The following is a 27986-nucleotide window of genomic DNA, read 5'->3' on the forward strand; positions in this document are numbered from 1 at the left end:
CGCTGAAACTTCATCATCAGCTGACTTTTTCTTCTTTTTTAGGGAGTGGTTCTTGAGCTTTCCGAAGAACTTCCTTGTTTGGTACCAAGACAATAAAACAAGTTTCTGTCTCTGAAGTATTTACTTTCCTCAGTCGCAAGCTTTAGATGTTGACAAGTTTCAGCGACTCAAGTAACAAGAGCAATGCAGATGCCAATCCAATTTCAATTAGAAAAGACTAAAGAGGTTAGAGTACACAATACACAGACCTCTCCAATTTCAGTCTGGAAATATCTTATAATTAAATTACGTATTTAAAACAATGGACCGTATGAGTACTATCAGGCCCAATAAATAAAAGGCCCAAACCCTAAAAACGCCTGAGGGGGAGAAGCTGATAACGAAAATAAAAAGAAGCATCAATACGCTTCTCCGCCGCGTTCGTTCCTTCATTCTTTCTCACACAAACTCTCTCCCTCTCTCTCTCTCTCAGGTAACGCTTCTTCAATTTTGTCTCTTTCATTTCAAATACTCCTTTCTCATCTCACTCCTCTGGTTACGTAGCCTCCGCCATTGATCGTTTGCGTCTATTGTGCAGCCCTACTAACAACCATCCTAGCTTTTACCGCGAAAGATTCCGAGAGTGATGTTGAGCTTGAGGCCAGGAGGAGGTCGTGGAGGAAGCATCTTCGCCCCACGCTCTGCCTTGTCTTCCTCTTCCTCCTCTGATCTTACCAATGCCGAAGACGCTCCTTCTTTTGCCGTTAAGGTTGTTCATTCGTTTGCTCTTCTTCTAGAACTTTTAGCTGTAAATTCGATTCCGTTTTTTATTTCTCTCGTTTTGGATTGAATCTGAGTTTTGGAATCTGAGACACAACAATGCAATGTCCTAATTCTTGGTGGGGCGCTTAAGCAATGCGGCCTTGCTGTAAATATGGACAGAGATTGATTACTTTTTAGGTGGGCACTCTTTTAAGTTCTTTGATGCTCATAAAGGACCCTACGTACATGTTATTGATTTGAGAACACATGCGTGTTGAGTCTAGCCATGTTTTTAATTCTGAAGTTGACGTTTTAATGGATTTTTTTTTGTTTTGTAGAGAGGAGACTCGAGATTTGAGGGTCATGAGATTGTGCGGTTCACTCGCGAACAGCTTCTTCAGCTTAAAGAGGTAGACATGCGTCCCTTTCTTTTGTTTTCTTTTTTTTTTTGTGTTTGTTCAAATAAATTGTATTGCTCTGGTTTAAATATTCGCTTAGTTATTCATCATTTTGGTTCTGCAGGGTAGCCAAGTCTCTGATGAAGTTCTGAAGCTCGGTAAGGATATTGCATCTGATCTTTTTGGCGAAGAGCAGAGCTGGGGCCGTTCGGAAAACAAGGTGACTGTCTTACTGCTTTGTTGAATGCTTTGCGAGTTTTCTTGATTATGTCAATTGTTTCAGATTAATTTTTTTTAATTCCCTTTCTTGTTTACTCTTTTCAGCCTGCAGCTCAAGTTCAAAACCGTTACTCGGAGACTGATAACCGTGATTGGCATACTCGTGCACCAATTCCTTCCCCGAGTAAAGACAGGTCAAGGGAGGACCAACGCGAATCTAGAGATGCGTATTCTGGATCAATCCAAGGGGTGAGTGTTGACTTCTGACATTTTATTTTTTGACAATGTCTTGGGTTGCTTTTAGGTGGTTATTGCTTGTAACTAACGTCATAACTTGCTGAAACAGTCTGGCCCTCCTCCTGCCCTTGTGAAAGCAGAGGTCCCATGGTCAGCTAAAAGAGGAACTCTCTCAGAAAAGGATCAAGTTCTCAAGACCGTGAAAGGGTATTGTATACTTCATGGCTTTTATGAATGTTTGTGTTTTGGTGTTTATTGAATTTTATAGTTCTGTTTCTCTGCAGTATTCTGAACAAGATGACTCCTGAGAAGTATGATCTTCTTAAAGGTCAATTAATTGACTCTGGTATCACTTCTGCGGATATTCTAAAGGTATCCCCAGTTCTGTCTGGATTTGATTGTTTGTAGTTCTCTCTTCATGGCATGATTTGGTTTTATTCTTAAATTCAGGGAGTGATCCAGCTGATTTTTGAGAAGGCCGTTCTTGAGCCCACATTTTGTCAGATGTATGCTCTTTTGTGTTTTGATATCAACGGAAAGCTGCCTTCGTTCCCATCAGAGGAAGCCGGAGGAAAAGAAATAACCTTCAAAAGAGTGCTTTTGAATAATTGCCAAGAACAGTTTGAAGGCGCTGACAAGTTGAAGGAAGAAGTCAGACTGATGACTGATCCAGCGCAAGAAATGGAGCGCAAGGACAAGGAAAGGATGGCCAAGCTCAGGACATTAGGAAACATCCGTTTAATTGGTGAACTTCTGAAGCAGAAGATGGTCCCTGAGAAGATCCTTCATCACATCGTCCAGGTATTATTATAACTACTCACGCTCTGCTTTTGTACCGCTAAAAGTTAGTTTCATGTAATACTTTTTTTCTGTAGAGCTCATGGTAAGTTTGTGTCTGGTCGCAGGAGCTTTTAGGATCCGACGATAAAGATTGCCCAGCAGAGGAAGATGTTGAGGCTCTTTGTCAAGTTTTCATCACCATTGGAAAACAACTCGATGAGAGCCTAAGATCACGAAGCATAAACGACATGTACTTCACCCGTTTGAAGGAACTAGCAGTGCACCCGATGTTAGAGCCACGCTTGAGATTTATGGTCCGTAATGTTGTTGATCTGCGAGCTGACAAGTGGATACCAAGGCGTGAGGAGGTAAGAATTTACAGAGCTCGTTTCTATATGTATAGTAATTACTCATAGATTAATCTGTATTTACTTATGTTTTGTTCTTGCTGTGTAAAACTGGCAGATGAAAGCCAAGAAAATCACTGAGATTCACTCCGAGGCAGAAAAGACTCTTGGGTTGCGCCCTGGTGCAATGGCGAATATGAGGAATAACAACAACCGTGGTGGTGCGGATGCTGATATTCTTGGCTCTGGAAACTTCCTTGGACGTTCTGGTACTGGAGGAATGATGCCTGGTATGCCAGGGGCAAGGAAGATGCCGGGGATGCCTGTAACGGATGACGACGGCTGGGAGATGGCACGGTCCCGCTCCATGCCCAGAGGGAACAGGCAGAATCCTCAGCCCGCAGGGCGTGTTCAGTCTCCTGCTATCATTAACAAGTCACTGTCAGTTAATTCAAGGCTCCTACCTCAGGGAAGCGGTGGTATCTTGAATGGTAAACCAAGTGCCCTACTGCAAGGCAACAGTGGCGAACCGGCTAAAGCTGTTATTGCTCCGAGCAAACCAGCTGTTGAGAAGCCACAGCCACAGGTGGCGGCTCCTCCTATGGCTGCTACTAGCTTGAACTCAGAAGTGCTCAGCAGGAAGACCAAGTCGCTTTTGGAAGAATACTTCAACGTCCGTCTGTTGGATGAGGCATTGCAATGCGTAGAGGAACTGAAATCTCCATCTTACCATCCCGAGCTCGTCAAGGAAGCCATCTCCCTCGGATTGGAGAAAAACCCACCGTGCGTTACACCAGTTGCGAATCTCTTGGCACATTTGGTCTCGAAGAACGTTCTAACTCCTAAAGACATAGGGAGTGGCTGTCTGCTTTACGGGTCTATGCTTGATGACATTGGAATCGATCTGCCAAAGGCGCCAAACAACTTTGGGGAGATCCTTGGGAGTTTGGTTATGGCCAGTGCGTCTGGTTTCGAGGTGGTCAAGGACATTCTAATGAAAATGGAGGATGAGTGGTTCAAGAAAGCAGTATTGGATGCTGTTATCAAGAGTGTAAGCGACTCTCTGTTGGCTACGCATGCAGCTGATGTCGAGGCGTGCCGTAGTTTGGTGTAGATCAGTTTAAGACCCCAAACTCGCTGGAAAAACAGGTGAGATCTTTCCTCAAAACCTTTTCTAAAAAACTTGTTGAGTTAATACCAATACTAGTCATCGAGATTAGTTTCAATCTTGTTACATGGTTTTGTTTTTCTTTATTTGTGTATGTTCTCTTTGCTGCTACATCTTGGTTTTGATTAGTTCAAGATGCGCAAGACGTTGATACTATTGTTTAATGGTAGTGTTTTAACATTTGTGGAATGAAATTTTATTTTTAATAGAGCATGTCATTTAAACTAATAGAAAATGAAAGCTAATACACAGACCATCGAGATTACACTCTCATGAACGTGACAAAATGTATGTTGAAAAAGGTTTCGATTTCCAGTTTTTTTTTTTGGTTGTGTGCACGAAGTAGAGGGTGATTCTCACGAATCTCTAGATGCCATTGCAAACATTGGTTTGACCTCTCCTTAAACGTAGACTTTGGAGCATTTTAAGCCGAACCAGCCAGAATCTAAATTAGTAAATCATGCTTCTAAATTAGTAAATTATTGCATGCAAAACGGCATGTTCTATTGTATCTCTCCGATTAGTTTAATAGTCTTTTAAGAAGCGGTTAAAAAAACTAACATGCAACGAAAAATATTAAAAGGGATGATGATTAGTAGACATAACTTCATTACACATAGATAAAAGTCTTGGGACTACAAACGAGTTCCACAACTAGCATACGGTTTTCATGATACTTAGCAACTTACATCATACTTGACTCTTATTAACCGACACATTGTTCTCTAGATACTTACTCAACCAAGACCATTCCACGATCTAGTTTATTTACTTAGAGAAGCGAGGGATGATGAAATCAACAAGCAGACCCGTTGGCTCCACCTCACACTCCTCGCCGCTGTCATTTGGGAGTGAGGTGAGCACACGAGTGCAAGACACTTTGAGGAACGTCTCCTTCTTCTTGTAGACTATCTTCACCTCCAAAAACGGACCTCCCTTCATCGTCCCGTTTCCAGTTATCATCACGTCTCTTAGCCCAACGTAGCGTGATTCAGGACCTGACGGGCCTTCGTAAAAACCCTGCCGCACAATAAGACAACTTTAACATACATATATAGTAATCAGTGAGATAGAGAAAAGCTAGCACTGTACCTCATCTCTAACACGCTCGAAATCAGGATTGAACACGTGGAGTTTCGCTCCCACCGGTTGCTTCCTCAGCAACTTAGACGCCTCTTCCGACGTCTTAGCCTCGATCAGCTCTCCTTTCATGGGCACACGAGGAATGAGAGACGCAAACGGGGGAGGCTTGTGCACACATCCCACATGTGTCCAGTCCTCGAGCTTCGGCAACCCTTCTTTCAAAGCGTATTCGAGGCAGTCTTTGAGAGTCCGCGTGCTGCGTCGCTCGTCCACTTCTCTTGGCTCGGACTCAGGCTTGGGAGTAGCGATCTCCACCAAGTACTGGAGGCAGTCTTGGATGGTGAACGTGGAGGGCTGCGGATCCTGAGCAGACTCGTTTTTGCGACCGGCGTTGTCAACCAAGAACTGAGCAGAGTAGGAAGTGTACTCTCTGTCCAGGTTAGCTACCATACGAGCACTGCTTATCAGACTAACCGCCATCATTGCGGCTCTTTCAGCTGCATCTGCAACACAAAAAACAAACCTTTAATCATTTGAAATGTTTCTTCTTTAAACGAGAGTAACAACAAGGTATCAGTCAAAAACCAAATCACACTCTTTCATTAATGACAGTAAAGAAAGTAACTTTTTTTTTTACCATGCTCTTCTTGGGCATCCATGGCTCGCTGGCAATCTGCGTGACAGTGTTGAGACATCTTCTTAGATCTGAAAAAATTGCATGACAAAAATTGTTCAATAACACATTCTCAGAGTAAAAGCTAATAAAGATGAACCATTTTTCATAAAGTTGATAACTTTTTCTTAAGAGGCGTTTCAGATGGGAAGTAAAAGCAGACAACTTTTTAAGTATGGAGACTGTTGGTTCCTACAAGTAAAGAGAAGAGACCAACAAAACAAGACCTAACATTGTTTCAAGTTCGGACATAAACAAAACCCTAATCGATCGAGCGAGAAGTCAGAGAATAACACAACAGCTTATTTAAACCAAACTAAAGAAGGATTAAGCAGCATCATTCATTTCAAGTTAAAACCCTAATACGTAACTAAAGGTTCATCCTTTTGTTCTAAACAAGTCACAAAGCATAATCCTTGAACAAAACAAAGCAAGCTTAACAGATCAAGAAGAGAAACACATTGAGAACGTAAGTTACCGGAGACGTGAAAGAGAGAGACAACAAGCGGCGGGGTTGAGTGAGAAGGTAATGACAGCTACAAAATTGCACTTGGCGTAACAATTTATAGAAAGTTCTAGAAACCTCCACTTCACCTCTTATCACTCTCAAAACGACGACGAATTAGGGAGCTTCTTTAATACGCTGCCGTTTAGATGCGGCCAAATCTTGTCTTTGATCCTTACTTTCTAAAATCAACCGAAGACTGCCAAGTGGGCGATGCATTATAAGTACTAAATAATACACTCCGGTTTAAAGACAAAGACATGCATTTTTTTAAGCGATAATAATGATTAATACATTATACTTCCCTCTGTAGACATTTTATTATTTTCAGAGATATTAAAAAACACATTAAATTATAATAATAAATGCAACTTTTTCTGTAATTTTCAATTTTCAATAACTTTTAATTAATAATAATTTAATAAAATCAATTAATTTTTTTAATATTTTTGAAACAAACTTTTTAGAAAAAGTAAGGGAGGGAGTAATATACACTCTGGTTTAAAGACAGAGTCACGCATTATGAAGCCATGATCTCATTACTCTTTAGCGTTATAAATAGTAATTAGATTTTGACCGGCGCGCTCATTACTCTTTAGCGTTATAAATAGTAACTAGATTTTGACCCGCGCAGGCGCGCGGGTGTATATTTTGAAAAATATGTTGATATTTGTTTTTCATGTAATTATTAGGATTTGGAAAAATGAATTCGAGAAACATAACCGATACCGATCCAAAAATATAGTACCAAATCCGAACATAAATTGATTAAATATTCTAATTATTCAAAATTTTGTTATTTAAAGAACCGAATCTGATCCGAACCGAAGTATTTGAGTATCTGAATTTATCTAAAAATAGATTTATATACTTATATATATTAATTATTTTAAGATTTAACGTATATAAAACATCAAAATGATACTTTTAAATTGGTTTAAATACTTGAAAATATATATAGATAGTCAAAAGTAAATATCTGAAATAGTTAAAGTATACTCAAATCACCAAAAATACTTAAAATAATTATTGATTCCGTATCCAAAATTTTAAATCAAGCCAATTGATATGTTAAGCTTAAGTATTATGACATATGTTATTCAAATTTATACGTAATATATTATTTTATTTATACATTTTGAGAAATTTAAAATATATAATAATTTAAGACTTTAAAAATAATTTAAATTAGTTATCAAAACCCAAACCAAACCCGCAAAGATCCAAATCGAACTCAAACCAAAATTTAGAAACATTCTAATAAGGCTGAAATCTTTGACCCCGAAAACCCGAAATACAAACCGATCAGAACCAAACCCGTATGGGTACCCAAAAGCCCATCCCTAGTCATTATTATATATCGTATTTTATCATCATATAATTAATCGTATTTTATATGTACCATCATATAAGTAATCATATAATTAATAGTATTTTATACATACCATCATATAAATAATTAGATAGATTATACTTTTAAAACTTAATATGAAATATAAAAACCATAATTTGAGTTGGTATTTCAAATTGGGCTTTGTATTATATTTTTATTATATATATTGACAATATTTTTTTATAATGGTTATTGAAAAATAGTTTAGTAAAAATCCATTTTTGAATATATATATATATATATATATATATATATATTTTTGAATCAATTTTTGATATAAATCAAATTTGAATTATTATTTTGATTTGAAATATGTATATAAAGTTTAAATTTTGTTTTATGGTTAGTTTAGAAAAAAAAAATTTAGGCAATTAGATTGACCCATTTTGGTATATTTTAAAAGTGGCCTAGATAATTTTCAATTTTTTTAAAAAAACATAAGCCCATTATTTTTTTTCTTAATATTACTATCCTTGTTTTCAAACAAAAATAATTTTTTTTAAAAGACTGCAATCCATGTTTCCAAACACTCCAAATTTTTTAATAGTCCTATTCAAGTCTCCAAACACTCCAATTTTGTACTTGAGTTTTAATAAGATAGATTACTAATTTTTTGCGCCATTATACAACTCATTAATTTTGTAAATAAAATCCCATTTTGTTCTCCGATTTGTTTGGATCAAATACAGGATGATGAGGAGGAGTTCATTGGCTTTATATTCTTCATTGATTATGTTCCTTCTCTTAATCTCTCGGCCTTTGCCAATTTCATCTCATGAAAATCATGGAAACACAGCCCAAACGTTAATGACGACATCCTGGAGACGAGGTTTTGGACAAAACCGCGAGTCCCTTCGAATTTTCATTAGGAAAGGTGGACGTGGTGGTGGTGGTGGTGGTGGTAAGGGTCGCGGTCTCGTCCCTAAGTCGGCTTCCACTCGACCTTATCTTTCGATAACATTTGGTTTCGGTTCCACGGTCACGAGCTTGATTTTGTTTATGTTCTTCACCTTCTAGTTTCGAAATTTGTGAGCTTCAAGCTTTGTGAAGTTTTTATACATTGTAATATGGTGTATTGTTTTTTTTTTTTTCAAATCATGTGAGCTGATCATTGTAAAATCCGGGAAACACACACAAAAGTTATCGTGGCTTATATATGTAATTGTTAATTTTAATCGAAAACAAAGAAATTCTCCTTTTTGAGTTATATTTAGACTTTGAATTCTCTATTAATTGTTACGACTTATGGTGATAATCTTCAGATAATCGTACTTATTCATATCTTACTACTTGTAAGATTGGGGTATGTCTCAATTTGATTTAGTCCAATCAAATTGTACTTATGATGAATTTGATATGTACAACAGTATACGACTACAAGAAACAATACATCAAATTTGCAATCTACGATATAATATTATTATGTAATCTTTCTCGATCTTAATGCATGCGTTTTCTTCGGCAAACAAACGCATTAAGAAATTCGTGAAAAGTTACCGGATGGAGACATTTTTAAACTAAGAAAGATTGAAGCTTTATAAAGCTTTATTGATGCAAAAGATGAATAGCTCAAAGGAGCTTTATTATGAAAATGTAAAGAAACGGGAAGAGATTAAGTTTGTCACCAAGAACAAAGAGATTTATGAAAATGATATTTGATATTCCAAAAGTTGAGGTTTTCATTACATAGCATGACTATTTATATGGGAACTCATGTGGCAAACCCTAGTTACATGGGCTAATGGACTTCTCACAAGATATAAAATGGGCTTTCAATTGGATCTTCTAATACCGGAGACGTGACTCGTGAGTCGTGAGCGAGATAACAACAACGGTTGGGCTGAGTGAGCAGGCAGTGATACCCACAAATTGCACTTGGCCTAGCATTTTGTAGAAAGTTTTAGAAACCCTCCGAAGCTCCACTTCACCTTTATCACTTTTAAAACGACGAAGATTTGAAATTTTCTTCACACGCTGCCGTTTATTTGCTGCCAAATCTTTTCTTTTTTTCATATTTTTCGTAATCAACCGAAGACTGCGAAGTGGCGGTACATTAATAGTTTAGTAATCCACTAATATACACTCCGGTTTAAAGACAAAGTCACGCATTTTGAAGCCATGATCTCATTATTCTTTAGCGTTATAAATACAGCAGTAAATACTAATTCTTTGCCCCCCATTACACATCTCGTTCATTTTCTGGAATATCCCATTTTGTTCTCCGATTTGTTTGGATCAAATACATTATCCACACCTATTATTTTGATAAACACACAAATGAGGATTTCACTGGCTTTATATTGTTCATTGATTATGTTCCTTCTGTTTTTTTCTCTGCCTTCACCAGTTTCATCTGAAAATCAAGAAAGTAAAGCCCAAACGACGACGACCTCTTGGAGACGAAGTCTTGCACAACACGGTGACTCTCTTCGTGTTTTCATTAGGAAACGTGGTGGTGGTGGTGGTGGAAGGGGTCGTAGTAGCCGCCGTCCTGTCCCTACTGGTGGTGGTGGTGGTGGTTCGTCAGCTACCACTCGACCTTCTCTTTCCATCACATTCGGTTTAGGTTCCACCGTCGCGAGCTTGATGTTGTTGATGTTCTTCCCCTTCTAGTTTCATACTTGTGAGCTTCAAGCCTTGTGAAGCTTTTTATAAATTGTAATGGTGTGTTTTTTTTTACTAATCGTGTGAGCTGATCAAATATTGTAAAATCAGGAAAACACAAAATTCATCGTGACTTGTATATGAAACTGTTAATTTTAATCGAAAGCAAACAAATTCCTTTGAGGTATATATATATCGACTTTGTAATATATATGTATGGGTATATATACTGCGACTTTGTTTTGGCTAAAAATATATTTCGACTTTGAATACTCTGATTAATTGTTACGACTTAAAATGATTATCTTCAGACAACTATTCATACGTATCTTGCTAATTATATCATTTGGAGTATGTTTCGAATGGAGTTCAATATGATTTAGTCCAATCAAATTGTACTTATGATGAATTTGATATGTACAACTGTATACGACCATGAGAAACAATAATAATAGGTCTACATCAAATTTTCAACCTATGATATATCTGAATATTATGTAATCTTTCTCAATTTTGGACTAGGCAATGAGATTTGGAGATGGAGAATAATTTCTGACGTCGTGTGCACCAACTAGAAACTAAACGTTTGACCATAAATAAGAATTTCAGATAATTAAAATATATTAGTTTCATTAGTTTTAACCTATATGTAAGAAAAAAATCTCATTCTTCTGTCAAACAAGAAGAGTTCTTGGTGTGTCTTCTATACTTGTATTGTATAGAATTATTACACGTGTGCAATTCCCAGCCTCCTTGTCGCGACCCGAGGGCAAGCTGTTCGGGTTAATTGTTTGGGCTTTTGGGCCGTCTGCTTTTCTTGGGCTTCGGCCGTTATTGCTGTAGCCCATTTCGTTTGTGGGTCGTTTTTTTGTTAGCTCTTTGTGTAATTGGGCTTCGGACGTCTGGGCTTGGCCCGTTGGATTAATTTAAACAACACCTTGGCGGAAAAAAAAAAAGATGAAAATCATTTTTACAACCACATCTTGACATTGTAATCTTTTAGGTATAGTTGGAAACAGCTTGTCTTGACATTGTAATCTTTTTCAACCACTAATTATTATTTTTTGTTGGGTCAAAAGTCTTAAACTAGTTCTTAATTATTGGTTTTCTCTATTGGTGATATATATATATATATATATATATATATATATATATATAATCATTTTCGACCTGTTGGTACTACATATATACACTGAATGCCACAAGAAGGGTACCTCATTTTTCTTTAGATCAAACTTTGACTCGCGCGTGGAATGAGGTTTGGGATGGTTACTTGTAACGTGGTCTCACTACAAGAAAACAGCGGTATTCTGACGGACGTTCCGACGGAAAATGAATTCCTCGGAATATACCGAGGAATTTCCGAGGCAATTCCGAGGAAACACAAAATTTGGCTTCCTCGGAATTTCCTCGGAATATTCCGACGGAATTCCGAGGAAAATTCATCTCGTCGGAATATTCCGACGGAATACCGAGGAAACTAGTATTCCTCGGAAAAAACCGATGAATTCCGAGGAAATATTATAGACGTTAGAGAGCCGTTGGAGAGCCGTTGGGGGATTTTAAAAATTCCGAGGAAATTCCGACGAACTAGCCGTTTGCATCGGAATTCCGTCGGAATTTCCTCGGACTGTCGGCAGGATTTCAACTATAAATACAAGCACCCCTCTTCCTCTTCATTCACTCCATATCTTCATCCTCCCTCTCACTTTCTTTACACACGAATTTGATTCATAAAAAACATGTCTTCTTCAAATTATTTTCGTTCTTGGATCGATCGACCTCATTTGGATCCGAACACGAGATTGCTTACGGAAGAATACCAACAAGGTATAACCGAATTCATGGGGTTAGTTCACCGACAACCGGAAGCAAAAACAGGTATGTTAAGATGTCCTTGCTCTAATTGTAAAAATAAAAAAGTTATTAAACAATGGGATGTTTGGACTCATCTATATTTGAGTGGGTTTACACGAAGTTACAAAATTTGGTATCATCATGGAGAAACTGATTATGAACATGGTAGTACTAGCGAACCTCAGCCAGCGGTTAGATTAGAAGATCCAATTAGAACGGATGTAGATTACGGTGTAGGTACTGAGCAGATGGTAAATGATCATTTTAGAGGGGAAGATTTACCCAATGCCGAAGCTAGGAGATTTTATGATATGTTGGATGCTGGAAAGCAACCATTGTACGAAGGTTGCAGAGATGGTCATTCAGCTTTATCATCTGCTACAAGATTGATGGGCATTAAGACGGATTATAATTTGGCTGAAGACTGTGTGGATGCGATTGCTGATTATGTAAAAGGTATTCTACCCGAAGATAATGTAGCTCCTGGCTCATACTACGAGGTTCAGAAACTCGTAGCTGGTCTTGGTTTATCGTATCAGGTAATAGATGTATGCAGAGACAACTGCATGATTTATTGGAGGGCGGATGAACAGCGGGTTTCATGCAAATTTTGTGGGAAGCCTCGTTATAAAGATACGAGTGGAAGAGTTCCAGTACCATATAAAAGGATGTGGTATTTGCCTTTGACGGAAAGGTTGCAGAGGCTGTATCTGTCTGAACGCACAGCGCAACCAATGAGATGGCATGCGGAGCACTCAACAGATGGTGAGATCAGACATCCTTCAGATGCAAAAGCGTGGAAGCATTTCCAATCAAAGTATCCCGACTTTGCGTATGAGAGAAGAAATGTCTACCTTGGATTATGTACTGATGGTTTCAGCCCGTTTGGCAAGAGTGGAAGACAGTATTCTCTATGGCCAGTCATTCTTACACCATACAACCTACCCCCAAACTTGTGCTTGCGACGAGAGTTTTTGTTTCTCTCGATTCTCGTTCCCGGACCAGAGCATCCTAAGAGATCACTTGATGTGTTTCTTCAGCCACTAATATATGAGTTGCAACAACTATGGGCTCAAGGTGCTGAAACATACGATGTTTCGTGTAAAGAAAACTTTCAAATGCGGGCAGTACTAATGTGGACAATAAGTGATTTTCCAGCATATGGTATGTTATCTGGATGGACAACGCATGGAAGGCTATCATGTCCATATTGTCAAGATAACACTGATGCTTTCCAACTAAAACACGGAAGGAAAACGTGTTGGTTTGACTGTCACAGGAGATTTCTACCACCAGATCATCCATATCGTAGAAGTAGGAATTTGTTTACGAAGAACAAGAGGGTGTTTGACAGTCCACCTCCGGAAATTCGTGGAAAAGATTTGAAGACACAACTTAGAGATTTTGGTGCAGAAAGGACGCCAGACGTCGGTGGACATGAGCGTTTTCCGGTAGATGGTGTTGGAAACCTACATAACTGGCACAAAAAAAGTATTTTTTGGGATCTGCCATACTGGGAGGATCATCTACTAAGGCATAATTTAGATGTCATGCATATTGAGAAGAACTTTTTTGACAATCACATGAACACGATCCTTAATGTTCAAGGTAAAACAAAGGATAATTTGAAGTCAAGACTCGATTTAGTCGATATATGTGATCGTTCAGAACTTCATGTTGATGAGAGTGGTAGGGCTCCTTTTCCCATATACCGACTTGATGCAGCGGGAAAGGATGCGTTCTTTGATTGGATTTCAAACGATGTGGAATTTCCAGACGGTTACGCATCTAATTTGCGTAACTGTATCGACAGAAAGGAAGGAAAGTTTACTGGCTTGAAAAGCCATGATTGCCATGTAATGATGCAGCGCCTCCTTCCGTTTGCCTTCAAGGAACTATTACCACGAAATGTTCATGAAGCAATTGCAGGGATAAGTGGTTTCTTCCGCGATTTATGCACAAGATCAGTGACTCTTGAAGGTATTGAAAATTTGAAGACTAACATAGCTGTGATTCAGTGCAACCTTGAGAAGATATTTCCTCCCTCATTTTTTGATGTTATGGAGCATCTTGTTATTCACCTGGTAAGAGAATTGGAACTTGGTGGTCCTGTGCAGTATAGATGGATGTATCTGTATGAGCGGTATATGTTCCATTTGAAGAAGATGGTGAAAAATTTAAGTAGGGTGGAAGGGTCTATAGTCGCACAGATGATCAATGAAGAAACTTCAAACTTTGCCGAGTACTACTTTCCAGCAGAAGTTCAGACCAAAAACAGAAGACCTGCTCGGCATGATGATAGAGGCGAACGGGCAACATATCATTGGAAGGTTCCAGACATTTTCACAGACGTTGGACGACTTAGCGGAAAACCAAAGGACCGTCGACTTACTGATCAGGAGCGCAGTCATTTGCAAACATATTTACTCACCAACTGCGAAGATGTTCTTCAATATGAAAGGATTTTCATGGCAGAAAAGCGGTTCGAATATAGATACGCCACAGAGGACGAACTAGAAGAAATGAAGCAGAGAGAATTTGGTGGATGGATGTTTACTTATGTGAGTGATGGTTTGGCAAGAGGTGAAACATTTGACGATTGGATACGCGAGATGGTCGTTGGACCAAACTTTGTTGTGAAGTCATATCCGAGATTTTGTACTCGAGGATATGCATTCACAACTCAGAAGAGGAGACGTTCGAGTACGACTTACGATGCTGGTGTTTGTTCTGCATCAGGAGATGATGTATACTACGGACACATAAATGAGATTTTGGAAATCAAGTATTTGGGCATGGTTGGATTGCGCTGTACTGTTTTCTATTGTGATTGGCACGACAACACTCCAGATCGAGGTGTGAGAACAGATGCATTTGGTGTTACATCAGTAAATTCAAGACGGAAGCTGCAATATTATGATCCTTTCATTCTTGCTTCTCAGGCCGATCAGGTTTGTTATATCAAGTACCCCCGGGTAAGGAACAGAGATGATCCATGGGTTACTGTTACAAGACTCAACCCGAGAGGCCGAGTTCAGGGAAGTTCTGAGCTGGAAGACCCACTACAACCAAGCACATCCGGCAACTTAAGTGCAGCAGAAGATTTAGGTGGAGTTGGCCTTGTAGTCGATTTAACCGACTTCGGAGAGGAAGCCGCCGTTCACGTAGAGGATGAACCAGTGATTGGAGAGTTTCACCAAGATCCAGATTCAGATTCATCTGGTGATGACGACTCGGAAACAGACTAGCGTCGACTTTTTTTTTTTTTTTTTTAAATATAAATACCGAGGAAATTCCGAGGACAGATAGGTTTTCCTCGGAATTTCCTCGGAATAGATCTTCTCGATTTAGGGACTTGATTATAGATTCCTTTTCCTCGGAATCTCCTCGGAATTTCCGAGGAAATTCCGACGAAGTAAGGAATTCCTCGGAATTTCCTCGAAAATTCCGAGGAAATCCCGAGGAACATGGGCATTTGATTATAGATTCTTTTTCCTCGGAATCTCCTCGGAATTTTCCGAGGAAATCCCGACGAAGATCGGAATTCCCTCGGTTTCCTCCGAGGAACTTGGGTTTTAAACCGAAAACAACGTTTTACGGATTGAATAACATGTATATAACCTTCATTAAGTGTCTTAACCAGATTATGATGTTTGGAACTAGGAACTTTGGTGTTTTATCCAATAACAAACACTTTTACGATTCCATGAACGAAAACCACACAACATAAGAGAAACACTTATACACTTTAATAAACGGTAAAGGGAATACTTACAATTATTTTTGAAATTGTGTTATTTCATGGTTTATGATCATCTATACAAAGAATCCTCAATGGTATGCATTATAATTGTATAAGAAATGAAATACGGCGAAAATAATCGATGTTTTAAAACCCCAAACCCTGGTTCCTCAGAATTTCCTCGGTAATTACCGAGGGTATTCCGAGGAATCATGGTTCCTCGGAATATTTTCATTTAACCGGGTAAACCAAGCCGCCAAATATTTCGCGAAAATTGAATCAAAGAATTCCGAGGAAATTCCGACGGATCCATTAAATAATTCCGATGAAATTCCGACGGATAGTTTCCGTCGGACGCGTCATTTTATTAGGTCGAACGCGATCTTCTTCCCCATTTCTCTCCGCCTCACTTTCTCTCCCTTGCGATTTCCGCCGACTCCTCTCTTCTCCCTTGCGATTTCCGGCGATTTCTCTCTTCTCCCTCGCGATTTCCACTCCCATAATCATGTAAGAACCCTATCCCACTCTCTTAGGGTAGATTTGTATGGTTTTGAAGTAGATTTGATGATTTTGGAATGAGATTTATAGATTTTTGTTAGGTTGAATGGTAGGATTGTGTAAAATCGAGTTTGATTATGTATTTCACTTGATTTGGATTTTTTTTTGGTTTTTATTGATTTTGTGGTTATAAAAATCGAATTTGTAATTATATATGTATATATTCAAAACGTTTTTTGTATATAAAATCTATTTTTTGCATTTTAAAATCATTTATATATTTATTAATGATTTTTAAAATCTATAAAACTTTTTTGTGATTAAAAATCATATATATATATATTCAAAATCATTTTTTTGTGGTAATAAAACGTTTTATGTATTTTATATATAAAATATAAATTTTTATATTTATTTAACATTTTTAATATTATTAAAACTATTTTTTGTAATTATTAAACATTTTAAATATTTTTAAAACTATTTTTTGTAATTATTAAACTGTTTTTGGGGTTTATTAAAACTATTTTTTTAATTTTTAAACTATTTTTTATTTATAAAAATTTTTTTGTTAATTATTAAACTATTTATATTTTTGTGATTAAAAATTATTTTTAATTAAAACTATTTTTTTTTTAATTTACAGGTCTAATGATGATCAGATCCGGCCTCGCCAGCGTCGTAGCCGGGGTGGTATGGGGAGCCAGTCTCGGGGTTCGTCCAGCCATGTTCAGGATTCCGTTTCGCCCCACAGCTCCTACCATACATCTCCTTCTCCATTACCCGCTCCTGCTGCTCCCGCTCCCGCTGCTATACCCGCTCCTGCTCCTACGGGTCCTCCGGGAGTGATGAGTGTTGCGGAGTTGGTTCGACAGCCCGGTCGTGACCATCTTCCCTATCTCACTGAGTATCCACATGGACATGGTCAAACATGGTAATTAAACTTTTATTTTTTTTCCTTAAAATTTGATTGATTATTAATAATTTGTTCTTTTTATTAGGTTCAACCGATCCGGGAACGGGATCAGCGCATGGATCAACCGTATGATGTACTCTGCCCTCGACAAGGGACATCCGACTTTCACTCACTTCCCCGTCGAGAAGCAGCATCTGTGGTTTCGTCAGTTTGCGGTAAGTATTCAAATTTTTTACTTATATTTTTTATTTATTAAAACTATTTTTTGTGATTATTAAACTATTTTCTATATTTATTAAACATTTTAAATATTTTAAAAACTATTTTTTTAATTATTAAACTATTTTTTATTTATTAAAACTTTTTTTTTGTAATTATTAAACTATTTTCTATATTTATTAAACTATTTTTTATTTATTAAAACTATTTTTGTAATTATTAAACTATTTATATTTTTGTGCTTAAAAACTATTTTTAAACTATTTCAGCAAGAATTCAACTGGAATTCCGATGATACGCTCTCTATCTATAACCATTTTGTCCATAAAGTTATGGACAACTATGGGAAGCAGATGTACGAGTGGAAGAAGAAGTGGGAAGTAAACAAGGTAGTTTTTAATTTATTAACAATTTTTAATTTATTAAACTATTTTTTAAATTATTAAACTTTTTTTTTTTAAATTAAAAGGTCCCAAAGTCGATGAACGACACGGTATGGAAGAAGTTGTGTGAGCATTGGGATAAGGAAGAGACGAAAGAAACTTCTTCCACCAACTCCAACAACCGCAGGAGCGACCGTAAAGGGAAGGGCATCTACAAGCATAACTTGGGGGCCCAATCTATTGCCACTCTCGCGGATCGCATGGTAAGTTCAACCGCTTTTTCTTTAATTATTTAAGTTTCAGAATTTTATTTTTTATGCATTTTTTCAAATTTCTAATGTTTGTTTTATTTATTTTTTTGTCAAGGCGGAAGAAAATGAGGGCGAGCCGGTTGATGATCTCGCCCTAATGAAAAGGGCGTATACCAACAAGAAGACCGGTGAGATTGATGATGGTCTTGTGAGGGACGTGGTCGACCTGGTCCAAACTCAGGTGTACGACGAAGTGTCTCAGCTTCAAACCGATGATGACGATTCGACGGCTTCGACCAACTTGTCCCGGGTTCGAATCAACGAAATCGTTGAATCGGTAAGTTTTTTTTTTAAAAGTTCAATTTATTTATTTCTTGATTTTTATTTTATCATCAATTTATATTATCTAAATTTGGTTTTTTATATTTCAGTCGGTTCCAAAGAAGAAGGGACGTATGGTCGGTTTGGGTCGTCGCTCCCGGTCGGCTGCTCCTTCTTCTGCACCACCGCCATATGTTGATCCGGAAGTTCTTACGGCTCAGCTGAAGGACAAGGATGATCGGATATCTGCGTTGGAGACCCAGATGGCAGCTCAACAGGCGGGCTATGAGACCCAGAAGAGGCTCAACGAGCAGATGATGGAGATGATGAAGAGGATGTACCCGAACGAGGTGTTCCCGAACATCCAAGACCCGTAGTTTTTTTTTTTTTACCAAAAACTCTGAATGTTTTATTTAACTTTGAATATTATCTACTATGTTTTATTTAATGTTTTATTCAATTTTAATTTTAATTTTAAATTTTTAAATTTAAATTTAAAAAATTTAAATTTTTTTAAAAAAAATAAATTTTTTCGAAATTCCGAGGGAATGGAGTTCCTCGGAAAATTCCGAGGAACTTTCTTCCCTCGGAAAATTCCGAGGAACATATTTCCCTCGGAATTTTCCGAGGGAATTGAGTCCTCGGAAAATTCCGAGGGAGTTTTGTCCCTCGGAATTTTCCGAGGAACTCCATTCCCTCGGAAAATTCCGAGGAAAATATGTTCCTCGGAATTTTCCGATAAACATTCCGAGGAATGTTTTGTCGAAACTTCCGAGGATTTGACCATCGGAATTCCATCGGTATATTCCGAGGAACCATCCGACGAACATATGTTTCTCGGAGTTTCCTCGGAATTTTGTTTCCTCGGAATTCCGTCGGAAATTTCCGACGGAATTCCGAGGAAGTATGAATTTCCGAGGAGATATTTCGAGGACTTTTTTCGTCGGTATGTCGTCGGAATAGCGTTATTCCGACGACATACCGACGATTTTTTCCCTCAGTATCCCGATGTTATCCCTCTGCACGTTACATATAAACGGATTAGGGTATTTCAGAGTAATCACGATCTAATGTAGCATTACTGGCCACGCTAATAAGAAAGCAAGAGTGAATCAGCTTTTTTTTTTTTTTTTATCAAAGCAGATTAGACTGCTCATTACTCAGAGAACATATTCCTTCCACTATTCACTACCGTTCATGTGGGGAGAATCTAACTTTACCCGACAATGGCTGCTTTTGCTTTTTGTTCCATCAGATTTTTCAAATCTTTGTTTCTGTTTATGAGTTGTAATCTTTCACCTTTAGGTTTTCATCTCTCTTTTTCTTTGTGCAGATAATAGTCCTATATATATTCACTTCCTCAGTGGTTATACATACAGAATCAATCTTATCTTTTCATTACCGTCTGCAATGAAGAAATGCTATAGAGTTTTGTTTCTCATCAGCATCATCTTCTTCTTCATCTCCTTTGCTTTTGCTGAAGAATTTCAATGTTGTTCAGACAAAACAGACTACTTGGTTCACAAAGGCAAATAGTTTGCTTTCAATACTTGCTGTACAACTTCTTTCATAATATTTTAACTGACATTTTTTGTTTTGCTGTTGCAGAGAGACCAGCCGTTGGAGTAACTAGCAGCAAGAGAAATCATGGAAGAATTTCGGAGGTGAGCAAGGCAAGAGGCGTTTATGGAGGAGGATCACTTGTCAGACCTACAGGAAAGAAGAACAGAGCCATGTCCTCCATGACCAAATCTGCTTCACTCGCTGTGATTCAAGTAACAGTTGCAATTCTCCTCCAGCTTTTCTTGTGCTGAAATGCATACTCCTACTCTATGTGTAAACTGGTTTTGTTGCAAAGATCCAAAATTTATAAATTTGATCTGAATCATCTGATCCACATCCATTAAATATATAGGGGTTTGCATGTTTAATAAGGATATGGAGAGTTCTGTTCTCTCTCTCTCAAATGAATCTAATTATGTGTATAACATAACCTTATCTATCATAAGAACATCTCTAAAAGAAACTCTATAACTCCAAATATTGAGTTTTTTACTCTCCAAAAAGAAACTTCAAAACTTCAAATTTGAAGTTTTGAAAAGTGAAACTTCAAATATAGAGTTTTACTTTTCAAAACTTCAAATTTGAAGTTTCATCTTTTTATTTGCATTTTGGTCCTTACAATTATAGATCATATTTATAATTCTTAAATATTTTTTTGTTTATTGTTTTAATCCGTAAAACTTTTATATCTCATAAATATTTTAAATTTGTTTTGTAAATTTAAGTTTTACACATTAAATTAAATAAAAAATTTTGAAAAAGATTTATAATATTTTAAAACTAGAATTAAACAGTAAGAATATTACAAAACACCATAATAAAAATTTATTAAAAAGACACAAGAAGACATAATTATTACTCAAATTTAAATATTATAACAACACTAATAGTCTGGTAAATTTGCTCCAAAACCTCTCAAATCTCCAAAATATTGCCCAAACAAATTTTGTGTAACCGAAGATGATTGTTGTTGTTGCTCTTGACGCCTTTTTCGTACGATTCTTTCTTGTTCAGATCGAATGTATTCACGAATATTAACATCATCGATAGAAGCTAAGTTTTTTAGAAATATTTTATTTTCCTCTTTTACTTCTTTAAAAGCTAATTTTTTGCTTCATTTTTGCAGTCGTAATTCAATCATCTCATGACATTTTTCCCTGCTTGTTGTATTTTCGTTTAAAAGATCAAGGATTTTTTCATTTGATGATATCAAACTATCAGTGGGTATAAGAAATGCACTAGTTGATCATATATAGAAGCATTACGAAAATAATTTTATGGAATAATGTAGTATTTGATTACAGTTTAATATTTAATTATGTACTTTTATTTATAATTTTATATTTAGTGTAAGATTTTTTTAATTAATATTTCTGTAATATTTATATATAAGTACTAGTTATTTATAGAAGTTTTATGAATTTACATCAACTATGACAAATATAAGGACTATAGTGTAAAATATAAATAATTTTGAAGTTAGGTTTGAAATTTTACTTTTGGAGAAGAATACATTAAAACTTCAAATATAGAGTTTTGAAAACTTCAAAATAGAGTTCCTTTTTGGAGATGCTCTAATATGTTGGTCCTTTGCATCAACACAACTTATGTGAATATAACAACTTTGATGCATAAACATTTTGCAGCGCTAATAACCCGAACACAGTATCCAACAACAAGTGTATAATCTCACCTTCAATTTTGCATATTATAACAAAAGGAACAGTCGAACCATACACACACAGTTTTAAAATCTCTTTAAACACATTACAAATTAACTTATTTGTTGGATACAAAGATTGAACAGTTTTCAAAGAACAAACAGATTCTGATCAAGCGGAGTAGTAGAGAGGGCGTCTGGCTTCATCGAAATACTCTTCTTGGTTCTGGAACACTATCACGTAAAGCGCATAGATTATCCCTGGTACGTATCCTAAGATAGTCAGAATCAAGCAAGCCAAGAACTCCACCTGCAACCACATCCAAGCTCCATCAATCCCTTTATTAGGTCAGAGAGTTTGAGTGATCAAACAGAAACTGATCATTCCCTTTTAGCTTCACTCCAACCGTTCAGTTTTCATGGAATCACCAAATTCTAACAAGCCTACAAGCGAATCTAATTTAACTACAGAGACTTCTTAAGAGACTGAACACAAAGTGACGCATCCAACAATAACAGTCTTTCAAGAAGTTCTGCGATGTTACTTTAAGGTAGATAAGCAGAAAGTGAAGGGACTCTTCTAACTTGAGAGTTGAAAGAGAAAGCTTACAGTGCAACAGCCACGCCTGAGGCAAACTCCTAGAGGAGGAAGAAGGATGGCGATTAAGATCTCGCACAAGATTTCGCACTTGCTCGGCATTTTTCTCAGAAGATGTACAACAAAACGTTTAAGAGATAAAGACTTTTTATCTTTATTATAATGAAGTTTGACGGAGATCTTGAAGAGACAGAACACTGATAGTTGTTTGTGGTTACAAAGTCAATAACGAGATCTGAACCGTTCATTTATAGATGTTTTTAATCGTACGGCTACTGTTTACTTGTCGTGGTATCACTTCTAGATACTCCTTTATTTTCCAGCCTCCACGTGGATTATATAAGTAACACGTACAGACTAATATTCTGTAACGTAACACACACGATCACTTCTAGATATTTTGAACTCTCCCCTCAACCGTGTGACATGCGTAACTAGAGTGGGCCTAAAAGGCCCGTCTTAAGTTTAAATCTGGACTTTGATTACAAAAGATTATACATGTGATGAGAGATCTGTGATGCATCTCCGTGCGTGCGTCGGTGCGTGCCAATAGTGAAAAAAATAATCAGTACATGAAATTGCCATACTTGAATTACATATAAGAAGGAATCAGATAGATTGCAACTTTATTGAGTGGTTCCATAAGTAAACAGTTTCAAGTGAAAGACATGTTGTATGGACCGACAGATAATCTCAAGCTGAGTTGAGTGGAGCACTGTAATCCTGAGTTTCCCCTTCACGGTTCTGGAACACGATCACGTAAAGCGCATAGATTATCCCTGGGATGTAGCCTAAGATAGTCAACACCAAGCATATCAAGAACTCTACCTGCAACACCAAACAAAACCAGAGTGAACACAAAACCATTCAAAACTCGGTTACCAAAACAAAAGGAAAAGGAGAACTCTTACAGTGCAACAGCCACGCTTGAGGCAGACTCCAAGAGGTGGAAGAAGGATCGCTATTAAGATCTCGCAGAAAACTTCCATATTGCTAGCCATTTTTTCTCAGAGATGACAAGAAACTGTTAAAGATTATTTGATCTTTTATAATGAAATAATGGAGAAGAGAGAACATTAAAAGTTGCCTCTACAGGGATCCAGTGAAGCGCAATCCACGCTCCTGAAAAGTCAGCTACGAGATCTTCACCGTTCATTTATCGAAATTAATTTTAAATCGTGTGGCTTCAGATACATACCGACATCCCGTGAATCACCTTACCCTACCTTCTTTAGATATTTTTCATCCCAACGTGGTTTAGTTTAGACAGACTGGGATTTGTTTGAAACGTTGTCGTAGCAATAAGCTATGCTTGGGTTACTTGGGTTGAAAGCTACTTTTATTTGGCAATCGAAATGGCCTCTTTTTCATTGCTTTAAGTAGAGAAATACAAGAAGCAAGTCGTTACAACAAGAGAATTATAGGAAAGCAGAAGAGGTGGTTTCTTAGCACACAAGGAAAACCAACTCTCTTCTCATCAACAACAATAAGCAAATAACATCATCAAAATAACACAAAAGGAACCATAAACAAGTAAAGTTTAGCATCACCATTATTTTCTTCAATTTGGAAGGAGTAAAATATCAACCGGCGGTTGAAGTCAGGCTTCTTGATCTCCAACAAATTCTTCAAGCTCGAGGCACATCTCGTTATCTCACTGTTTGTCAATGATATACACCCGGATAAGTCCAAGTACTCTAGGTCGGAACATCCTTTACAAACCGAGGTAAGGCCTTTAACAGTCAGTGTACAGTATTGAAGCTCCAAGTGCTTCAGCCTAGGCATGTGTCTCCCTATTATTTGAGCCTCGATGTTACCGTATCTTGGAAATGCAAGTATATAATCAACCGGCGCTACAATTATAGACACGTTGGGACCTTGCCGAGGAAACAGGTTCCGTTTTAAGATCTCTAGGTTCGGGCAATGCCTCCCCAACATGGACAGAGCCTCGTGAGATATACAATAAGAGTAGCTTACATCAAGCTCTCTAAGATTTGGACAGTTTGAAGCTATCTTTGCCATTGATGCATCAGTGACGTGAGGGCAGCTATTAATCCAAAGCACCTCTAGTTTAGGGCACCTGCAAATGCAAATCACATGACAAAGCATATGAATTATGAGCATAGTCAAGTGAAATATAGACATATAGCTCCCAAAATTTAAAAAATAATTTACATAAAAATAGCTCTAATTTGGAAAAGTTTATTTTTTTTATTAAAAAATAGTTTCTAAATTGTATAAAAATACTTTCTAAATTGTTTATAGCCCCAAAATCTCAAAGACCACTCATTATTATGAATACTCATATGTTCTAACTTCTAAACGTAATTAAGCAACAAAGTTCATATCTAAATTAACCTCTCAGCAACGTAAGATAGAGAGCGATCTGTGCAGTGTCTGACACGAATCTCTGTGAGGCCTCCTTCGCTCCAGTCAACGACGGATCTGAGGAAGGCATCAACCTTGTCTTCAAACTCGGGAATCCACCAGTTGATGGACTCCGGGAATGACTGAAACCGAGTTTCGAGATCGAAGATCGTGTTGAGTGACGGTTCATGGCATGTGTTCATCCAAGTCTTGCAGACAAGCATCGGTCCCATCCATCTTTCTTCCTGGCTAAGGCGTGAGAAGATGTCCAGAAGACATTCCCGAGTCATCTCAGCCCAGTTAGGACCGAGTGTCAGTGCCATCCCGCCACCGTGGTTGACTTCCATTAGATTTAAAGCCTGAATAGAGACTTTCTTCAGGCCGAGAAAAGCAGTTTAGAACTCAAATGTTTATTTAGACTTTTATTGAAGCTACTCTTATTTTAACATACTTCCAGTTGACAATTATTTTACGTTAACCAATAAACATTTCTTGAAGGGAGAAACACTAGTTCCAATAAAATAAAATATTATAAACTTAAGAATAAAATACGTGCAGCCAATGACTATTTTCTTTATTAATTTCCATGGATGATCTTTATAGATTAAAAAGATACTATCAGAAGTTGACCCCCCAAAAAATATATTAATACAAGATATGAACCCGTTGCAATATTGTTTGATTTTTAATTTAATAAAAATTTATTTTATGATTGTTTTTGGCTATGTTGTTTGAAATTTAATTTATAATTAAAACTTGTTTTCATACATAAGTTCAAATTAATATTTATATTTTATAATTATAGTACAAATATGAATTGTTATGAACTTTGTACTTAGGATTATAGAAAATATTATACATAAACGTTTAAACTGAACACAACCCAAAATAAAAAATTGAACGAAAAAGTAAAAATAAATGAAAGTCAAATACACCAATCAAGTCAAAACATTATACATGTTCTTATGTACTAAACTAATGTTTTATTAAATAAGTCTTTAAAATTTTATTTTGTTAGGATTTTTTTAAAAAGGAAAAAATTCTATTTAATAAATCTCCTTTTTATTTGCAATTAAAAAAATAAAACAAACTAATATTAAATACTATTTTACAACATTTTTAAATATTTTAGAACACATAACCTATTACAATGATCTTCTCTTTAGCATTTCGGAAAAAACAATTGCTATCGAATAATTATTTTTAGTTATTAATAAATAATTCTAAAATTACTATTTTTTACGATTTGTATCAATACTAATTTTACACTTCTTTTGTTGATTAAATAATATTTAGTATCATGTTCATCCTCAAATACTCTATTAAAAATAATATCAAATAAATGTTTACGATTCTCTTTTGGTTAGAACTTAAAAATATGATACAAATTTCTTTTGTTAAGAATTTTTTTTATAAAAAAAAAAAGAAAACAACTATCAAATATTATTTTACAGTTTTTTTTGGGGTTTTAGAAAAGGAAGTTCATATTACATATCTTTTACAATTATATTTTGTATAGGATTTAAAAAAAAAAAATTTCTATCAAATAATTATTTTAAGTTAATATTAACTATTTTAAATGTTGCCATTTTAAGCATTCATTTTTTTCAATATCACTAATATTTTTACATTTTTTTGTTAATTAAATATTTGTTACTATCATGTTTTCATCATTAACTATTTTGAGTAAAAGTTACTATTAAATAAAATTTTCAATTTTCTCTTTCAAGATTTTTTTAAAAAATAATAATAATTGGTTAAATCTCTTTTATTTAGGATATTAGGAAAAGAAGAATTTATTTTCACGTAATGGCAATTTTTATTGACACATTCACAATCTAATTTTTTAATTGACACAATGTCACAATCATATAAGGTAAAATATTTGAAGTTAATTTTGGTTTATATTTTTTAACACAAAATTATAAAAAAGTAAAGTTATTTAATTATAAGAAAAATAAGATTATTTTATATTTTCATTTTATTTAGACTTTTAAAAAGGAAATTAATTATTTTATAATTAGTTTTTTCTTTTAGATTTTTATACAACTATTTTATTTTTAATAGAAAAAGTTCTGTTTAATTATTTATATTTTTTGTTTTATACATACAAACGCATATTCATCATATTCACACATAATCATGTACGACAACAACTTCAAAATTAAAAGTTACTAGATCTTGACCCGCGCCTCCGCGCAGGTGTTGGATTTAACTTGCGTTCAATGTAAATTTATAAAGCATTGATTTTATAAAATGTCCATTTATATTTTTATGTTTTATAAAATATATTTAGAGTAGAATATATTATATTATAATATAGATGTTCGATAATAGTTTTTTATTTGTACGTAATATTATATTTATAATTTTATAACTTGATGCAATTTGATGTAATTGTAATATTCTTTTTTTTGATGAAATTTGAAATTTATTGATACTGTAAAAAGAATGAACATATAGATTATGAGAGCATATAGATTTTCATCGAACATTTTGATACGACCCTGATTTTGGTTTAGTAGCCCATGGTTTAATTTAATTATTTGATTGAACCTAACCATATCCAAGTGGTAGACAAGTGGTCTTAGCTTCAGTAATTTTCTCCATATCCACGACCCCCTTTGATCCTCTTTTACATCCCAAAATGAATTCTGCCGAAGTAAGTACTGCTGTATCCAAGAGACCCAGAGGGAACTTGTTCTCGATAGGATCCTCCAAATTAAACTCATAGCAAACACTTTCGACGAGTCCCGAAGCTTCCTTATTCCTAGTCCTCCTTCTTCTTTGGGACAGCAGAGATCATCCCACGCCACCTTAGCCTTGTGAGTCTGATTTGGTGATCCGGACCAGAGGAAAGCACTACACATGCTCTCTATCTCATCTAGACAAGCTTTGGGGAGGATGAACGCTTGACTCCAAAAATTCACAATGCTTGCAATGACAGATTTGATCAATTGAAGCCTGCCTGCATAGGATAGACATTTGTTCCTCCAAGACAGCATTCTTCCACGTACCTTGTCCAGTAAAGGCGCATAGTCTTGTTTAGACAGAGCTTTTGTAGTTAAAGGCATGCCCAAATACTTCACAGGCAAGCAACCAATCTTAATACCAATCCTCTCTGCATCCTCTAGCATAGGAGAGACACTGCCCCCGGTTGCAAATACTGATGATTTAGTGGCATTGATGTACAGACCCGAGATATTAGCAAACTGCTCCATTACTTCCAAGATACCCCTTAATGAACTGAGAGAGCCATCGCTGAAAACTAGGATGTCATCGGCGAAGCTGAGATGTGTGAGCCTCACTTCCCGACATTGCGGGTGGTAATCAAACTTCCTTGTCGCTGCAGCCTTATTCAACATCTTCGAGAGAACATTATTTAAGATAACATACAGGTACGGAGAAAGGGAACAACCCTGTCTGATACCTCTAGCGCTGGTAAAGAAGCCTTCCAAGCTAC

At 36.3% G+C, this 27986-nt stretch overlaps 7 protein-coding genes, 1 long non-coding RNA gene and 1 other non-coding gene across 11 annotated transcripts; 4 read left to right on the forward strand and 5 right to left on the reverse strand.

Annotated features, from left to right (window-relative positions):
- The first annotated feature begins 173 nt into the window (after positions 1 to 173).
- On the forward strand, positions 174 to 3836 carry LOC103852492 (eukaryotic translation initiation factor). Of its 2 annotated transcripts, none has more exons than XM_033274814.1 (10): positions 174 to 468; positions 576 to 748; positions 1080 to 1151; positions 1264 to 1359; positions 1464 to 1607; positions 1705 to 1802; positions 1880 to 1967; positions 2046 to 2396; positions 2501 to 2743; positions 2841 to 3836. In XM_033274814.1, the coding sequence occupies exons 2-10, from the start codon at positions 626 to 628 to the stop codon at positions 3834 to 3836; spliced, it is 2211 nt and encodes a 736-aa protein (XP_033130705.1). In that variant the 5' UTR covers positions 174 to 468; positions 576 to 625. The 2 variants fall into 2 exon arrangements, with proteins under 2 accessions (XP_033130705.1, XP_009127643.2); XM_009129395.3 differs by having other exon boundaries at positions 359 to 472; positions 578 to 748.
- LOC117129177 lies at positions 888 to 991 on the forward strand. Its single transcript, XR_004452796.1, has one exon. It is a non-coding gene; the product is annotated as a small nucleolar RNA snoR103 (small nucleolar RNA).
- A 646-nt stretch (positions 3837 to 4482) lies between the features above and the next one.
- Positions 4483 to 6272, reverse strand: LOC103852500 (protein HEAT-INDUCED TAS1 TARGET 4). 2 transcript variants are annotated; one of them, XM_033274844.1, is made up of 4 exons: positions 6125 to 6272; positions 5611 to 5678; positions 4995 to 5476; positions 4483 to 4910 (listed from the first exon to the last, which is right to left on the reverse strand). In XM_033274844.1, exons 2-4 carry the CDS (start codon positions 5666 to 5668, stop codon positions 4659 to 4661), a joined length of 792 nt encoding a protein of 263 aa, XP_033130735.1. In that variant the 5' UTR covers positions 5669 to 5678; positions 6125 to 6272; the 3' UTR covers positions 4483 to 4658. The 2 variants fall into 2 exon arrangements, with proteins under 2 accessions (XP_033130735.1, XP_009127652.1); XM_009129404.3 differs by having other exon boundaries at positions 4983 to 5476.
- Positions 6273 to 9041: 2769 nt separating this feature from the next.
- On the forward strand, positions 9042 to 10259 carry LOC108869451. Its single transcript, XM_018653959.2, has one exon. The coding sequence runs from the start codon at positions 9663 to 9665 to the stop codon at positions 10155 to 10157; it is 495 nt and encodes a 164-aa protein (XP_018509475.2). The 5' UTR covers positions 9042 to 9662; the 3' UTR covers positions 10158 to 10259.
- A 331-nt stretch (positions 10260 to 10590) lies between these two features.
- On the reverse strand, positions 10591 to 19614 carry LOC117133656. The gene is made up of 2 exons (XR_004457587.1): positions 19361 to 19614; positions 10591 to 11433 (listed from the first exon to the last, which is right to left on the reverse strand). It is a non-coding gene; the product is annotated as an uncharacterized LOC117133656 (long non-coding RNA).
- LOC103852510 lies at positions 19507 to 20295 on the forward strand. Its single transcript, XM_009129411.3, has 2 exons — positions 19507 to 19863; positions 19944 to 20295. Exons 1-2 carry the CDS (start codon positions 19746 to 19748, stop codon positions 20147 to 20149), a joined length of 324 nt encoding a protein of 107 aa, XP_009127659.1. The 5' UTR covers positions 19507 to 19745; the 3' UTR covers positions 20150 to 20295.
- A 1283-nt stretch (positions 20296 to 21578) lies between these two features.
- On the reverse strand, positions 21579 to 22496 carry LOC103852521 (UPF0057 membrane protein At4g30660). The gene is made up of 2 exons (XM_009129421.3): positions 22169 to 22496; positions 21579 to 21868 (listed from the first exon to the last, which is right to left on the reverse strand). Exons 1-2 carry the CDS (start codon positions 22256 to 22258, stop codon positions 21731 to 21733), a joined length of 228 nt encoding a protein of 75 aa, XP_009127669.1. The 5' UTR covers positions 22259 to 22496; the 3' UTR covers positions 21579 to 21730.
- A 119-nt stretch (positions 22497 to 22615) lies between these two features.
- On the reverse strand, positions 22616 to 23232 carry LOC103852533 (UPF0057 membrane protein At4g30650). The gene is made up of 2 exons (XM_009129431.3): positions 23068 to 23232; positions 22616 to 22984 (listed from the first exon to the last, which is right to left on the reverse strand). Exons 1-2 carry the CDS (start codon positions 23155 to 23157, stop codon positions 22850 to 22852), a joined length of 225 nt encoding a protein of 74 aa, XP_009127679.1. The 5' UTR covers positions 23158 to 23232; the 3' UTR covers positions 22616 to 22849.
- A 228-nt stretch (positions 23233 to 23460) lies between these two features.
- Positions 23461 to 26768, reverse strand: LOC103852542 (putative F-box/LRR-repeat protein 19). Its single transcript, XM_009129444.2, has 2 exons — positions 24515 to 26768; positions 23461 to 24236 (listed from the first exon to the last, which is right to left on the reverse strand). Exons 1-2 carry the CDS (start codon positions 24868 to 24870, stop codon positions 23660 to 23662), a joined length of 933 nt encoding a protein of 310 aa, XP_009127692.1. The 5' UTR covers positions 24871 to 26768; the 3' UTR covers positions 23461 to 23659.
- Positions 26769 to 27986: the final 1218 nt, after the last annotated feature.

This window comes from Brassica rapa, chromosome A01 (assembly GCF_000309985.2).
Source record: "Brassica rapa cultivar Chiifu-401-42 chromosome A01, CAAS_Brap_v3.01, whole genome shotgun sequence".
Classification (NCBI taxonomy): Eukaryota; Viridiplantae; Streptophyta; class Magnoliopsida; order Brassicales; family Brassicaceae; genus Brassica; species Brassica rapa.

Bases quoted from the DNA above. Each gene is read 5' to 3' on its own strand.
- LOC103852510 (XM_009129411.3), top strand. From the start codon at position 19,746: ATGAAGAAATGCTATAGAGTTTTGTTTCTCATCAGCATCATCTTCTTC. The intron at 19,864-19,943 runs GCAAATAGTTTG...TTGCTGTTGCAG, and splicing joins AGACTACTTGGTTCACAAAG to AGAGACCAGCCGTTGGAGTA.
- LOC103852521 (XM_009129421.3), bottom strand. From the start codon at position 22,258: ATGCCGAGCAAGTGCGAAATCTTGTGCGAGATCTTAATCGCCATCCTT. The intron at 21,869-22,168 runs GTAAGCTTTCTC...ATGTGGTTGCAG, and splicing joins TCAGGCGTGGCTGTTGCACT to GTGGAGTTCTTGGCTTGCTT.
- LOC108869451 (XM_018653959.2), top strand. From the start codon at position 9,663: ATGATCTCATTATTCTTTAGCGTTATAAATACAGCAGTAAATACTAAT.
- LOC103852533 (XM_009129431.3), bottom strand. From the start codon at position 23,157: ATGGCTAGCAATATGGAAGTTTTCTGCGAGATCTTAATAGCGATCCTT. The intron at 22,985-23,067 runs GTAAGAGTTCTC...TTGGTGTTGCAG, and splicing joins TCAAGCGTGGCTGTTGCACT to GTAGAGTTCTTGATATGCTT.
- LOC103852492 (XM_033274814.1), top strand. From the start codon at position 626: ATGTTGAGCTTGAGGCCAGGAGGAGGTCGTGGAGGAAGCATCTTCGCC. The intron at 2,397-2,500 runs GTATTATTATAA...GTCTGGTCGCAG, and splicing joins TCCTTCATCACATCGTCCAG to GAGCTTTTAGGATCCGACGA. The intron at 2,744-2,840 runs GTAAGAATTTAC...TAAAACTGGCAG, and splicing joins GGATACCAAGGCGTGAGGAG to ATGAAAGCCAAGAAAATCAC.
- LOC103852542 (XM_009129444.2), bottom strand. From the start codon at position 24,870: ATGGAAGTCAACCACGGTGGCGGGATGGCACTGACACTCGGTCCTAAC. The intron at 24,237-24,514 runs GTTAATTTAGAT...TTGCATTTGCAG, and splicing joins CTATCTTACGTTGCTGAGAG to GTGCCCTAAACTAGAGGTGC.
- LOC103852500 (XM_009129404.3), bottom strand. From the start codon at position 5,668: ATGTCTCAACACTGTCACGCAGATTGCCAGCGAGCCATGGATGCCCAA. The intron at 5,477-5,610 runs GTAAAAAAAAAA...TTTGTGTTGCAG, and splicing joins GGATGCCCAAGAAGAGCATG to ATGCAGCTGAAAGAGCCGCA. The intron at 4,911-4,982 runs GTACAGTGCTAG...ATTGTGCGGCAG, and splicing joins TCGAGCGTGTTAGAGATGAG to GGTTTTTACGAAGGCCCGTC.